The sequence below is a fragment of the Petaurus breviceps genome, unplaced genomic scaffold (genome assembly GCF_028583685.1).
Source record: "Petaurus breviceps papuanus isolate PSGF00001 unplaced genomic scaffold, PetGlider_PUasm1.0 91041, whole genome shotgun sequence".
Taxonomy (NCBI): Eukaryota; Metazoa; Chordata; class Mammalia; order Diprotodontia; family Petauridae; genus Petaurus; species Petaurus breviceps.
In genome coordinates, this window is record NW_027187400.1 from 20708118 (window position 1) to 20723951 (window position 15834).

General features: G+C 43.6%; 1 protein-coding gene across 10 annotated transcripts in view; it reads right to left on the minus strand.

Annotated features, from left to right (window-relative positions):
- Positions 1-171: 171 nt before the first annotated feature.
- PRDM2 (PR/SET domain 2) overlaps positions 172-15834 on the minus strand; it is a 216475-nt gene continuing 200812 nt past the window's right edge. For 6 of the 10 annotated variants that reach the window (XM_069079259.1, XM_069079260.1, XM_069079258.1 and 3 more), the window contains 2 exons: positions 4118-4272; positions 172-2157 (listed from right to left, as the gene is read on the minus strand). In XM_069079259.1, coding sequence (XP_068935360.1) covers positions 4140-4272 — 133 coding nt within the window. In that variant the 3' untranslated portion in view covers positions 172-2157; positions 4118-4139. The remainder of the gene's footprint in view (positions 2158-4117; positions 4273-15834) is intronic. The other 4 variants (XM_069079255.1, XM_069079254.1, XM_069079250.1 and 1 more) reach the window with 2 other exon arrangements.

Below are 15834 nucleotides of genomic sequence, written 5' to 3' on the forward strand. Positions count from 1 at the left end.
GGGATATCAAGGCAATGGCTCAGCCCCCAGACCTTCTCTCTTCCCCTGTTGGAGTCAGAAGCTCCCATTCAGTGGCCAGCTGGCCCAACCCCCCTCCCAAGCCCAGAATTCTTACTGTGAGGAGCCGAGGCTAAGAGAAAAGGACCCTCTTCACACGTGCTTCCCCTACAGGCACATTCATTTTTGTTTGGTTGTTTTTATTGTTAATTTTCTTCACATGGCAGACAAACAACAGAGTCTTCAGCAATCTCACTCAACATTCAGAAGACCAGCACTGACCAGGAAACACCACTTTAAAAAAAATAAATTTTTTTTCATTTTTTTTTCTTTTTCATTATTGGGACACTCAGATCAGGACTCGCATGAGGAGAGTGCTCAAAGATGACCAGCAAAATTTCACATGCAAAAAATTGTTTCCCCTCACTTAATAATCCCTACCCCCAACAATACTGATTATTACAGGGTAGAAGGAGAGACCCACGGGCTTTCCGCCACAGAACTCTTTCCCAGGAAGCAGAAATACCTTGGGAATTGGAGGAGGGGAGAGGAAAAATTTTGTGAATTTGAACAATGATTGGGACGAAATTTTACCATTAGGATAAGAAAAAATTCACAATTTCCATGCTAGAGGTTTGATTTGGGAAGGGGAGTGAGGCTTTTATTATCTACTGAGAAAAGTTTTCCATTAGGTGGGAAATGTGCAAATTCTGACATTAAACTGTGATTCCATTTTTTTTTCCTGCCCATGTGAGGCTTTATCTCCACGAGACCCTTCTCCTGGACCTATCTCCATCCCCTTACTGCAGTGTCGAGTAATTAAATAACACGAGTTATAAAACTTTAAAAATGGAGCATTTACAGTCAGGGACATAAATACATGCTCTTAAAATCATCTTCATACATATTTACAGAATTGGGAGATTAAACCATGGTAGCCTTGAAGGAAAAAGGAAAAATAAAACAAAACAAAACCCAACAGCCCCCAATCATGTCATGTCAAGATTCTTGTACTTTGATAAATGTCCTTCAACTTTGGGTTTGAAATATCAAGCCAAGAATATTTAATGGCACCAAAATGGTCCCAAGAGAGTCTTTCCACATGGCTTGCCTTCAAAAGCACAATGCCCGGGAACTTCATTGGACCAATTCAAAATCCCCACCTTGCTTCATCTATTTTTTCTAGGTGTGGAGGGATCTCCCACTTCCACTCCTACCCCATCAGGCTGTTCCTGACCTTGAAAGTTCTCCACTTTTCCTGTACTTCTAAATCTTTTTTTTCCAAGTTCATATGGTACTTGAAACTGAGAGCCTAAGGACTTCAGATGCCCATGATAGCATCAGAGTGGGGCACAGCAGTAGAGGTGAGAGCATCCCAGCCCACCTTCTCTGCCTTCCCTGGAGAGGCCAGGCCTGAAGGAAAGGACCAGCTTCCTTGCAAGATTCACCCAGACCTGGAGGACTCCTCTACCCAGAGTCAACAATACAGATACAGGCACTGATGGGAGTTTGAAATCTAGAGGTGTCTTGTCCCCAGACAGGAGGAACTGAATAAAGACCCACCAAATCATTTTTAGGAAAAAAGGCTTTCTTCCTCCTCTCCCCTTCCAGGGGGTGGGGGGAGCCTCAGGTCACCAGGAGAATTTCACCAAGACTCCTTGAGCATCTCTGCCCTCTGTGGATTTCTGCAGAACTTGGAGAAAGGGAGGCTGGGACTGGGGAGATGGAGGGTGGGAAGCATCAAATCCAGGAACGTTCTCCTGAAGATCCCCCTTGGATGAGATGGAAGTTGGCCACAAGATTGAAGCCCATCCAAGTAATGGCAATGGATGACTAGAGGCAAAGACAGGGTCAGGGACTCTTGAAAAAAAATTGCATAGACAGAGAGACCCAAACCTGGCCATGACCTTCTGCCCTGGAACATGGGGCCATGATGTCCTTCCCCTTCGACCCAGCCTGGAAAGGAGACATTCCCCAGTGGAGTCAGTGGCCATCGTGTCCCCTGTGGGCTCAGGGATCCTTTCTGAAGTCAGAAATTCACACACAGAGACACGTCTTTTTCTCTCTCTCTCTTGGGACCAAAGGACAGGAAGAGCGCGTCATGCATGGCGGCCTTGGGGCCCCCGTTGGACCTTGCTCATGCAGGTGTCATCTCAGGAGCTGTGGAGGGCAAAAAGGCACAAGTGGGTTAGGATTCATTCGCCTGGGACCGGATCCTCACCCCAGGGCGGTTCTGCCACTCTGCCAATCACACAAGTCCCTTTCAAGCACTGGACATCTAACACACTTTGGGCCTCAGCTCAAGCTCCACCTCCTAGAAAAGGCCCTGCCTCACCTTCCCAGATGCTATTAGTGCTCTCTACCCCAGTAAAACCACATCCACATATTTCCCATTTATTGGTTGGCTACATGTTGTTTCCCTTATAGAACATAAACTCCTCAAGGGCAGGGGAAAGCTTGTTTTTGTTTGTGGATTCCTTGGCAGCTAGGTGGTTCAATGGATAGTGCCTTGGACCAGATATCAGGAAGATGGGAACTCAAATCCAGCCTCTGACACTTACTAGCTGTGTGACCCTGGGCAAGTCATTTAACCCATCTGCCTCAGTTTCCTCAACTGTAAAATGGGGATCCCAATAGCTGCTACCTCCCAGGACTGTTATGAGGCTCAAATGAGATGATAAAGCACTTTGCAATTCTTAAAGCACTGTAGAAATGCTATTATTACTGCCATCATTTCTAGCACCTCAATGCTGGCTGTCCTTCATTTTCAAAGAGGACCAGTGAGATCACAGGGTGATGTCTTCACTCTTGTGTGAATTGGATTAAAGTGAGGCAGAGTGGCACCAAGTCCTTGGTCTCACTCTCTCTTCCGGTCACCAGAAGTCCAGTGGCAGGACAGAAGTCAAGACAACTGGTGGTGGCCTGGGATACAGTGGACAGCCTTGGCGTCTTCCATGTCTGACCAAGCTCCAAGCTCTCCACGGCACAGGCTCCAGCCGTCTTCATGGCCATTGGAACAGACTGTTCTCATCTGCCCATTCCATAGAGGGAAGTCTTCACATGCTTGGGACAGACACCCCCTAACTCACCACAGGGTTTTTGGATCGTCTATTACCCCAAACCCAGTTTAGCCCATCTGCCATAACAGTTGACCAGAGTATGGCCACTGCATGTGCTACCAGGAGCCACAGGTGAGAGTGGAGTGCCAGGGGACACCAAAGGTAGGTGAGCAGCTCTGAACAGAGCTCAGCAGCCCCCACACCAGAGGTGCCAGTCCTCCCTGAACACCCACACCCTGTGAGCACCTAGTAAAGTGCCTGCAAACAGTAGGCATTTAATAAATGCTTATGGAATGGATTGCATTCCCATCCCTGGCTGTACTCAAAGATTTTCTGTGTGTCAGAGGCTGCTGGGTTTGTTTGTTTTAGGTCCCTGGGGTATTCATAGATCCATTTCTCCCCACCACGGTCTCTGGAAGATTCAAGGCTCAATCCATCCTCTCCCCTCCAGCAACCACCCAAAATGGATGAAGTCTAACCACTGTGCCATAGGAATGGTGAATCTGAGGAATTCAGGGACCCATGGGAAGATGTGATGAAATGACAACGAGCAAAGCTGGCAAACTCTGAAGACCAGTGATCCCACCCAAGTTAAGGGGAAGATGGGCTGGGACACACTGCAGGGGGCCGCGGGTGGGAGTAGAGAGGCAACGAATGAAGAATACAGTTTGTTCTGGCAAATGGAGCCGAGGGGTTACAAGGAAGGATTCAACAGCAGAGACTGGGAAACTATCGTGAAAGAGGAGAGGTACGAGGATGGGACCCAGGGATTCACTGGCACAAGGAGCCACCTAGAGAGGGAGCTGCCTCTGTCCATGCATGTCAGTACACCCTCTCCCCCTCTTACTGAGCTGCTAAGAGCACGGAACTAGTGAGGGGATTTGCCCAGAGTCACAGAGCCAGCACTGGTCAAAGCAGAATTAGAACCCAGGCCTTCCTGGTTTCAAGATTGGCACTCCATCCACATGCTGCCTTTTGAACTGGGGAATGACTGGAATGTAAAAATAAATGCATCAATGACATAAAATAAAATGTGATTCTGCCCCCATCAAGTCCTGTACCTGTTTCCCGGCAAAGAGACATTTATTCCTTTAGGAAAGCTCCTTCAAGGTGGGCTCCTGGGGCTTGGGCTTGGGCCTGGGCCTGGGCCTTCTTACACTGCCTGGTGAGAGGCGTAGCTGAGAGAGGACATCGAGAGGCCAAGCGGAGACTGTAACTGTATGGAGAGGGAGGGAGAAACACAAAAGCTCACTTGCTTACAGAGGGGGATTGTGGGCGTCTCACTTCAGCACCTCGAGTCTCAGGGCCCCACCAGACTCCAAGAGCAGGCTTGGACCCAAACGAGGGCCGCAAAGCTCAGAGCTCTGTCTCACCCCCTAGCCAGGCTCATCTTTGGAGGGCAAGAGACATCTAGAACCTCGCCCACAGCCCAAAGGGGTCACAAGAGCAGTATGGAGGCCCAGAGCAAGCCTGACAAAAGGTGGCCAGAGCAAACAACATGAAACATCCCCTCAAAGCCATCCGCTTTTTAAGACAAATACAGTTGAAAGGGTGGGGAGAGACACCCCTGGGCACAGATATGCTTGAGGAAGTAAGAGGGAGAAGATGGAGCATCTGACAGCTTTGTATTTTATCTAACTTGTCTTGAGAAGCAGTTTAGTATAGTGGAGAGAGGGTCATCCTTGGAGTCCAGACAATCTGAGCTTAAGCCTTGCCTCTAAAACATGCTAGTTAAGTGACCCTGGACAAGTCTCTTGACCTCTCAGTTTGGATAGACAGCTCTCCAAGTATATAAATTGCAGAAAAGGTGCCAATGTAAATTGGTAGAAAGAAATACACACTTATTCAGCACCCACTATATATCACAAGCATTTATTAAGCACCTACTATATGTGGTGGTGGTGGTGGTGGTGGTGGTGGTGTGTGTGTGTGTGTGTGTGTGTCACACACACATATCTCCTGGGCACTGTGCTAAGGACTTCACAAATATTACCTCATTTGATCAGCACAACAACCCTGGGAGGTAGATACTATTATCATCCCCATTTTATAATTAAGGGAACCTGACCCAACAGAGGGTAAGTAACTTGCTAATGCAGCTAGGAAGTGTCTTGGGTCAAATTTGAACTCTTGTCTTGGGTCTCTGGGTTTAGCACCATATGCACTCTGGCACTACCTAGTGGCCTCTAAAAGCCGAGTGAAGCTTCCTCTAAACCAATGCAATGGAAGGTCCCCTCTCTCTATGCCTAGTCTGACTACCCAGGTACTAAACTCAGCTGTTTCCATGCTGCTGAATGAGTACAGGTGCTAGTAACAACCTTCTAAATTCTAGTGCCCCGCCCTGCCAGCTTGGGTTTCACCAGTCTAGTCTCTGATAAGCCAGGGTCATGTTCACATACACAACACACACACCGAACTAGGGGCCAGCCTGGCAGCCTAGGCTTCCTAACACTGGTAGTTCCTACCAAATCTGAGAAATTTTCTAGACCCTCTGGCCCAGATCTCTGGGGGCTTCCTGGAAAACACGTTCCTCTGTGAAGCAGAAGAGTCGTCAGGCTGACTTGAGTACAAATCTGGCCTCGCTTACAAGCTGAGTGACCCTGGAACTCACCCAAGTGCTTTGTGTCCCTGTTTCCTCATCTGTGAAATGGAGATGATAGCACCCACCTTCCAGGGTTGTTTTGAGGAGCAAGTAAAATATCTGTAAATCATTTTGTAAACCTTAAAGTGCTAATCAGATGCTAGCTATTATTATTAATATTATGATTAAACCCCTTATCCTTTGTCTGGCTTCTAGCCCAACACCAGGGAGCCCCACACAAGAGGCAGGGGGTAGTGAGGTGCTCAGCATCAGGGAAAAATAAAAATAAAAGAATGAGCAGGGTCTTTCTAGACGCCCTTTCAACTTTGAGATCTGGTCATTTATGAAAAAAGGGCTAGACCATGGGATCCTGGGAAGGGTAGCCTTAGGAGGATAGCACTGACAGAGTGGTCTGGGGCCTGGGGGTCAGGAAGGGGAAGGCATCCTTGATTTGCCCTCCTGCCTTGCACAAACCCTGTGGGTGGAAGGCAGTGGAGTTTAAAATCTGCATTCTGTCCCCAATATAGGACATACAGTTCTGGGCTGGCAATGGCTCAGCATGGACCAGCTCTCCAAAGAGAACATCAGCCTTACAAACGGCATCCAGAACATGGTGTTCTCCAGGCTTCTGAACCATGTCTTTAGAAGTCCAAGGAACACTCAAGGTTTGCTACTAGTTAAAGTCCAGGTTAGCCTGGGGCACACCTCATTTAACTTGAGTGAGACTCAAACTAGAGCCTAATATGGAGGTGGAAAGCCTGACCTGTGCTCTCAGCACTGAATCTGAAGCCCCAGTAAGGGGCTTCATCTACCCCATCTTACCAGCACTTTGGGGCGCCTGGATCAATGTGCAGGTAAGAGTTGGCGCTGTGGATGGCGCATGAGGACTGACTTAGTCGTATGATACATACACAACAGCCCGTGATTCTGCTCCCAGATTTCCTCAGACCCTCCTCAGTTCTGCCTCTCAAAAGCCCTATTGCCTCTATATACTCCTAGAGGACGGGAAAACTGTTATTGAGACCACATGTGGTCCTCTAGGTCCTCAAGGGCAGCCCTTTGACTGAATCCAAACTTCACAGAACAAATTCCCTTAATAAAAGCATTTGTTCTGCAAAAGTTAGACTCAGTCAAATCAAAGCACTTGAGGACCTAGAGGGCCACATGTGGTCTCAAGAATGCAGGTTCCCCACCCCTGCATTAGACACTATACCTTTATCTCTTACTACAATGCCTTGATGATGCCCACGCCTGGAATGCTCTCTCTCCTCACCTCAGACTCCCGGCTTTCTTCGAAACTCAGCTAAAACCGTCCACCCTCCTGAGATGACCTTCTATTGACAGATATGGTAGAGGCAGATATTTCACATGCTGTCTCCTCCCATTTGAATCTAAACTCCTTCACAGCAGGTAACCTGTTTTTGGCCATCTTTGTACCCCCAGCGTTTGGCAGTGCCTGGCACAAATGTTTGCTGCCTCCTGACTCAGTCTAAAAGTCCATCGGGGTCTGTTTTTTCCCCCAGAGTGGAGGTAGGGATAAGTCAGACAAGCATAGGGATGTAGTTCACACAAGACCCAACTTTTCCCCAGCCCCCTTAAGGAAGCCAAACTGGAAAATTCATCAGACTGCTGACCTAGAACCCTAGTCGGATGTTTCCATTACAGCCCCAAAGGAATTCTTTCTCAGAAGGAGAACGGCTGTGTCCCACAAGATGGTACGCTTGCTTCTCGGCCCTCCAAGAAAGGCACAGTAGGAAGTTATAGGTACCTACAGGCACAGTCCATGGGAGAAAAAGACCAGATGCCACGGACAGGCTAAGCTTCCAAGTTCTCTTCTGTTGTTAAGGAGGTCATTTAGTCTCCACTGGCCACTAACTAACCTACAAATGGAAAAGCCTAGAGATGAGAATCCTTAGGAGAGAACATGATCACTGTCTTGAGGTCTGAGATATGGAAGAGGCGTTTACCTTGTTATGATGGTTCAATTTAGCCTCAGAGGGCAGAACTGGGGGTGGGGAGAAGGGGTAGATCTTGCAAAGAGGCAAGAGTAATTGTGAAGATATCTAAGAGGTAGTGGGGTTCCCTCATGACCCTATGAATTGATGCAGTGTGACATAATCAGAACATGGAAAATAATATCTGTGGTATCTACAAAAAATGTAAATGGAGAGAGAGAGGGAAGGGAAGGAGGGAGAGAGAAAGAAAGAGAAAGAGAGAGAGAGAAAGAAAGAAAGAAAGAAAGAAAGAAAGAAAGAAAGAAAGAAAGAAAGAAAGAAAGAAAGAAAGAAAGAAAGAAAGAAAGAAAGAAAGAAAGAAAGAAAGAAAGAAAGAAAGAAAGAAAAGAAGGAAGGAAGGAAGGAAGGAAGGAAGGAAGGAAGGAAGGAAGGAAGGAAGGAAGGAAGGAAGAAAGAGAAAGTTGAATAGTGTGCACATTGAATGACCAAGCTTAGACTCGGTGAAGAAAGGAGAAAAAGCAGAGGACTGTGGGCGTGAAATGTTACACATACCATCAGACAAGATAGTTGAGTTAGTCGGTTTTGCAAAATTTTTTCCTATTTTTAATGTTTGTAGCAAGGGAAGGCTCTCTTGAGGAAGTGGTTCACTGGATGGGAGCAGGGATGGGAAAAGTACATATGGAAATGAATATGATATGAAAGCAAAAAGACACCAGTAAAACTGAAAAGGGGGAAGGGATAAGCAAAAGGGTTCAACAGCATCTTTTTAGTAGAAGCTCTTCTAGGATAAGGAGATCTGATAAAATCTCAGTTGGAAGGGATCTCAGAGTTCTGACTGTAAGTCAAGATTCTTCTTTCCAACATTCCCATGGCATAGTCATTCAACATCCACTCACAGATCTCCAGAGATGAGAAACTCATGACCTCTCAAGAAAGAGTATTTCATGTTTGAAAAGTTAAACCCAACAGAGAGAGCTCTTCTTTATGTGTAATCCTCTGGGATCAAGGTGAATAAGCCTAATTCCTCTTGCACATGGCAGATCCTGAGAATTTGTTAACTTTAACTTGATAAAAAAAAAAAGTCAAAGTGAAGGGATGGGGGGACAGAAAGAAGGGTAGACACATATGGAATCAATTAGATGCCACTGTTCACTGTGGATGAATCAGGGATGGCACGGACATGGCTCTAAGAAGACAAAGTAGTTCAATTATAAAATCAGATATAATTTTCAAAATCTTCATCATGATGCCAAGCTTTTCATGCACATGGTGTGCTGTGAAGAGCACTGGATTCAGCATCAGAATACAGATTTAGGTACTGGCTCTACTGCTTACTGAGTGACCCTGGGTAAGTCATGATCCCTTCGTGCCTCAGTCTCACCACCTGCCACCCCCTTTCCAAACATCTGTTCCCACTCTTTGGCCCAGTGATCGTTCTATTACCCCATGCTGCCTCTCACATCCAGGAAGGGATAGAGCTGGAACTCAAACTCATTTAGATTTACCTGTGCCTTTTTCCATATTTCCCTTAGAGAGATAATGTATCTTAATTCATGAATTTATAGACATTTTCTTACCCTGAAAGGCACATATATATATATATATATGCGTGTGTGTGTGTGTGTGTGTGTGTGTGTGTGTGTGTATTGCTTCCTCTCAAGTATCCCAGGGATCTTCTTGGGGCCATGCACCTGCTCCAGTCCCAAATATCTCCTTTGAGCACAGCCATACGCTACAGGAAACCTGTGACTTGGGGCTTCACTGCCCCACTTCTCATTGGAGGATTATCAGATCACTTGTAATCAACTTAGACATGTAAGTGTATATATATGCACATACCTACATACATATGTATACTTGTGGATATCTGTGTGAGGATGGATGGATGGATGGATGGATGGATGGATGGATGAAAAAAAGGTGGCTCCTACTTAATAAAGATTGGGAGGCTCCAGAAACTTCCCTGGCCCAAAACCTGCCCCACCATTGCTTTAGTTCAAATTCCTTTGACTGTCAATCAAGACTCCACAATTTAATAGCAGTCTATTTTCTATCCACATTATTTTTCTGCTCCCCCTTATCCTATACACACACACACACACACACAAACACAAACACAAACACACACATACCACCATTACCACTACTGGAAAAAAGAGTCTCATATCAAATATGCCTAGTCAAGCAGAAGTTCCCACATTGGCCATTTTAAAACTCTGTCTCCTTCTGGCCCCCGAGCCTGTCCCCCTCCACCAGGAGGAAGAGGACCTGCTTCATCACAAGTCCTTTGGAACTGTTGGTCATTGAATTAATTAGGGCTTTTAAGTTTTTTGAAGTTGTTTGTTTTTCCAGGCTTGTCACTGTATCAACCACTCCAGGGTTTTACATTCTAGTGGAGATAACATGTAAATAATTAACTAAACTTGAATAAGGTACATACGGAATAGATAAAAGTCATCTCCAGGGGAAGGAAGGCACCGGCATCCATCCTTAATGTTGATGCCAGGCTAATCTTACTGATGCATAGATCATAGATAGGCCCTTCTCCATTTAAAAAAAAACTGTTAGTGGCTCCATACTAAACCCCTGGGGTAGCCAGGGGTCACCCAAGTGCATAAAGCGCCTCTTCGGGAGGCAGGAAGACCCATCTTCCTGGGTTCAAAATCAAGATCTGACACTGACTGTGCGACCCTGTCTGCCTCAGTTTCCTCATCTGTAAAATGAGTGGGAGAAGGAAATGGCAAACCTTGACAGTCTTTGCCAAGACAACCCCAAATGAGGTCACAAAGAGTCAGATACTAAAAACAACTCCACAAAACCTAACTCCTTAGAAAATGTACACTTTTTTGCCTGGCACCCAACGCCCTCCACAAACTGGCACGCCCTATTTTTATACCTGCCTTGCAATTTGGGCTCTAGTCAAATGAAACTGCCTCCTATCCCTCTGAACATCCCCACCTCCATGTTTTTTCTCACACGCTTATCCCAAGTGCCCGTTCTCTCTGTCCTTATGCCTGTTTAAATGCCACTTCTTCCAAGATGTCTGCTCCTTGCTGCCATACCCCTCTGACCTGCATGCCCCCTTCCCCACAGTATTACACTCTGCAGTTACCTCATGCATTTAACCTGAAACTCTACAATATAGTTATCTGTGTCCTGCATTTAATGGAGGAAGCATTCCTGTGTCTTTTTTAAATCTGTATTTCATTCAGCACCTAGCACTGTGCTCAGCATAGCGAAGGTGCTACATAAATATCTGCTGCATTAAACTAGCACCCCAGATTCCCAGTGTTCTTTGGGCTTCACTTTTAGTCCAACATATCCGTTGGGAGGGATTTCAGGAGCCATTGAGTCCAACTTACATATGAAGAAGAATGTCCTCTATGATATCCCTGACATCAGTCAGCCTGTATGTGAGGACCTCCAAGGATGGAGAGCTCACTACTTCCTGGGTCAGCCCATCCCGTTCCTGGATAGCTCTAGTTGTGAGGAAGTTTTCCCTCACAGAACCCAAACCTGCCCCTGTGTAACTTCCAGTCGCTGCTCCTAGCTCTGTGGAAGTAGGACAAGGCTGAGCCCTCTTCACTTTACAGAACAGTAGAAGGCTTCTCAAAATATAAATGTTGCCTGAAAGTAGTAATACATTAATCTATCACCATCTTTCCCTACAAATTAAGTTATTAGAATACAGGTTTACAGACTATCATGGGTTAAAAGAACCTTATGACATCGAATATCAGAGCTGGAAACAGGATAGGGATAGAAAATGGAGCTGGGATTCCAATAGTCTATGAAACTAGTATAGGGACACGGACACACACACACACACACACACGCACGCACGCACACCCCACAGCTATTTTGAGTCCTGGCTTATACTCAGCACCAGGGGCAAAAGGGGGGGGGGGACAAGGAATGGGTGGGAAAATTATCCCCCTCCTTTAATTTTCTGATGCCTAAAGTGCTCAAGAAGAGAAGAGGAGGAAGCTGTGAGGGGACCTTTGCAGATTGTCCAGGCCTGTCAGTTGGAGAATTATTGCATCAGCCTGACACACCCTGAACTGAGTAGGCAGGACACACTGTCCTAGGCATATATGGGCCTTGAGACAGAAAGTGAGAGAGAGAGAGAGATGCATTGAAGACAAAAGAAACACAGCAAGTCCAATTCCTGGCTGGGCTGGGGAGTGGAACATCATGCTCCATCAGCTGAGGGAGATGAGCTGATTTCAGGGTACTTGGAAAATGATAACAATTGTGAAATGCTGCAATTGGCAACGATTAATGCACTACGATGCCTCATTTAGCCAGAGGCTCTGTGCCCTGCCATTGTAAAGAGGGCAAGGAAGCAAAGGGTAATGGGAAGAGCACAAGAGCCTGACTAAAAAGGTATGGGTTTGAAAGGCTGCCCTGCTCCCTGCTTCTTTTGTGAATTCAGACATGCCCCTCTGGGCCCCAGTTTCTTCCCTTGGAAGAAATGAGAAAGCTGGACCAATGCAGAGAATAGCCAAATTGCAGAGAAGGGACCTCAGGAGCCATCTCACTCAAAACAGTTCTTGAAAAAAAATTTCCTTCTACAGTACAACCAACAAGTGGTCATCCATTCTCTGCCCAAACACCTCCAGAGAGGAGAAGCTGGCCTCTGAATTGAGTTTGGAAGGAAGACAGGATTCTAAAAGGCATAACTGGGGAGGGAGCTCATTATCAGCATGGGAGACAGAAAGTGCAAAGGCATGGACATGGAAGACGATGCAGAATGCAGGAGGGTCAGAGAGCAGGACAGCATGGCGGGATCACAGAGTGCACAGAGGGGAATAAAGTAGAAGTTAGGAAAGGTAGAAATAGGTTGTGAAGTGCTTCAAGTGCCAGAAGAGTTTGTTTGATCCTAGAATTAAAAGGGAGCCCCTAGAATACAACAAGAAGGGGGCGTGGGTCCTGCCTGAGCTTTGGGCAGATCACTTTGTTGACTCAGATATAAAATGGAGCACAGTGGGGACATAATTGAAGCAAAGAAACCAAATTGAAGGATTAGAAGAAACCTTAGAGACCATCTGGTCCAACCAATCCAAAATCATGCTGAGGGTTAGCGGAAGGACTAGTAAAAGAACCTAGGTTTCTTAGGTCTCAGTCTTACATTCTTCTTGCCATTTTCATTTCCCAATAATGTGAAGTTCAATTCATCAAATATTTATTTATTGGTAAATAGCATTTTCTTTTTTTCCAATTACATGAAAAGATGGTTTCCAACGTTCATTTTTTTATGAGATTTTGAGTTTCAATTTTTTTCTCCCACCCTCCCCCTGATATCCCTTACCCAAAATGGTAAGCATATTATATGATAGAGGGAATACATGTGCAATCATATAAACATATTTTCACATTGGACGTGTTGTAAAAGAAGAAAGAGAACAAAAAAGAAAGGTCACAAAAACCCAAAAAAGTGAAAATAATGTGCTTCTATCTGCATTCAGACTCCATAATACCTTCTCTGGATATGGATAGCATTTCCCATCACGAATCTTTTGGAATTGTCTTGTATCATTGTATTGCTGAGAAGAGTTAAATTAATCATAGTTGATCACCACCCGATGTTGCTGTTACTGTGTACAATGTTCTCCTGGTTCTGCTCACTTCACTCAGCATCAGTTCATGTAAATCTTTCTAGGTTTTTCTGAAATGTGCCTGCTCATCATTTCTTATAGCACAACAGTATTCCATAACATTCATATACCACAATTTGTTCAGTCATTCCCCAATTGATGGGCATTCCCTTAATTTCCAATTCTTGGTCACCACAAAAAGAGCTGCTATAAAAATTTTTGTACATGTGTATCCTTTTCACTTTTTTATGATCTCTCTGGAATACATACCTAGTAGTGGCATTGCTGGATCAAAGTGTATGCACAGTTTTATAGCCTTTGGACATAGTTCCAAATTGCTTTCCAAAACGGTTGGATCACTTCACAGTTCTACCAATAATGCAATCCCAATTTTCCCACATCTTTTCCAAAACTTATTACTTTCCTGTTTTGTCATGTTAGCCAATCTGATAGGTGTGATGTGGTACCTCAGAGTTGTTTTAATTTGCCTTTCTCTAATAAATAATGATTTAGAGCACTTTTTCATGTGACTATAGATACATTTCCTCTGAAAACTGTCTGTTAATTTCCTTTGACCATTTAGCTTATCCCTATTACAGATAATGTTACTGATGGTTTTAGATAGATAACTACTAATCATTTAAAGGAAAGCTCCATTTAATACCTATAGTCTCTACTGTTTTTAATAGGAATGGGTGTTGTATTTTGTCAAATGTTTTTTCTGCATCTATTGAGATAATCATATGATTTCTCATTGGTTTTGTTATTGATATAAGTCAATTATGCTAACAGCTTTTTTCTAATACTGAATGAGCCCTGCATTCCTGGCATAAATCCCACCTGGTCATAAACTGCTGTAACATCTTTGCTAATATTTTACTTAAAAATTTTGCATCAATATTCATTAAGGAAATTAGTCTAGAATTTTCTTTCTCTGGTTTGGGTATCAGCACCATATTTGTGTCATAAAAGGAACTAGGTAGAACACCTTCACCTATTTTTCCAAATGGTTTATCTAGCATTAGAACTGATTTTTCTTTAAATGTTTGGTAGGATTCACTTGCGAATCCATCTGGCCCTAGGGATTTTTTTCCTTAGGGAGTTCATTGATGGCCTGTTAAATATCTTTTTCTAAAATGGGGTTATTTAAATATTTTATTTCCTTCCCTGTTAATTTGAGCAATTTATATTTTTGCAAATATTTACCCATTTTACTTAGATTGTCAGATTTATTGGCATATAGTTGGGCAAAATAGCTCCTAATTATTGCTCAAATTTCCTCTTCATTGGTGGTGAGTTCACCCTTTCCATTTTTGATACTGGTAATTTGGTATTCTTTCTTTTGTTTAATCAAATTAACCAAATTTATTGATTTTATATAAAACCAGTTCTTAGTTTTATTTAATAATTCAACAGTTTTCTTACTTTTGATTTTATTAATCTCTACTTTGATTTTTCAGAATTTCTAATTTGGTATTTAATTAGGTATTTTTAATTTGTTCTTTGTCTAGCTTATTTACTTGCATGCCCAATTCATTGATCTGCTCTTTCTCTATTTTATTCATGTAAGCATTTAGAGATATAATATTTCCCCTAAGTACTACTTTGGCTGTATCCTATAAATTCTGATATGTTGTTTCATTATTGTCATTCTCTTTGATGAAACTACTGATTGTTTCTATGATCTGTTGTTTGACCCACTCCTTCTTTAGGATTAGATTATTTAATTTCCAATTAATTTTTAATCTGTCTTTCCATGGCCCTTTTATTACATGTAATTTTTATTGCATCATGATCTGAAAAAGATGCATTTAATATTTCTGCTTTTCTGCATTTGATTGTGAGGTTTTATGCCCTAAACCATGATCAATTTTTGTGTAGGTGTCATGTACCACTGAGAAAAAAGTATATTCCTTTTCTCCTTTCAATTTTCTTCAGAGGTCTATCATATCTAACTATTTTAAAATTCTACTTCCCTCCTTAACTTCTTTCTTGTTTATTTTGTGGAGGAGATTGAGGTCCCCCACTAGTATAGTTTTGCTGTCTATTTCTTTCTGTAGCTCACTTAACTTCTCCACTAACAATCTGGATTCTATACCAGTTGGTTCATATGTTTAGTATTGATATTACTTCATTGTCTATGGCGCCTTTATCAAGATGTAGTTTCCCTTCCTTGTCTGTTTTGATTAGAACTAGTTTTGCTTTTGTTTTGTCTGAGATCAGGATTTCTACCTGCTCTTTTTACTTCAGCTAAAGCATAACATATTATTCTTCAGCCTTTTAACTTTAGTCTGTGTATTTCTCTCTGCTTCAAATATGTTTCTTTTAAACAATACATTGTAGGATTCTGGTTTTTAATCCATTTTGCTATTTGCTTTTTTATGGGATAAATTATCCCATTCAGATTCACAGTTATAATTATTGTGTATTTCACTCCATCCTATTCCCCCTTTTTATACTTCTCTCTTCTTTCACCGTCTCTCCTTACTAGTGTTTTGCTTTGCCGCCTTTTTTTTTTTGCACCACCTTCCCCAGTCTGCTCTCTCTGCTCTCAAGTCCCCCTCACTTTTCTTTCCCCTTTCCCCCTCCTATTTCCACTATAGGGAAAGATAAATTTCTCTATCCAACTGAGTGTGTATGCTATA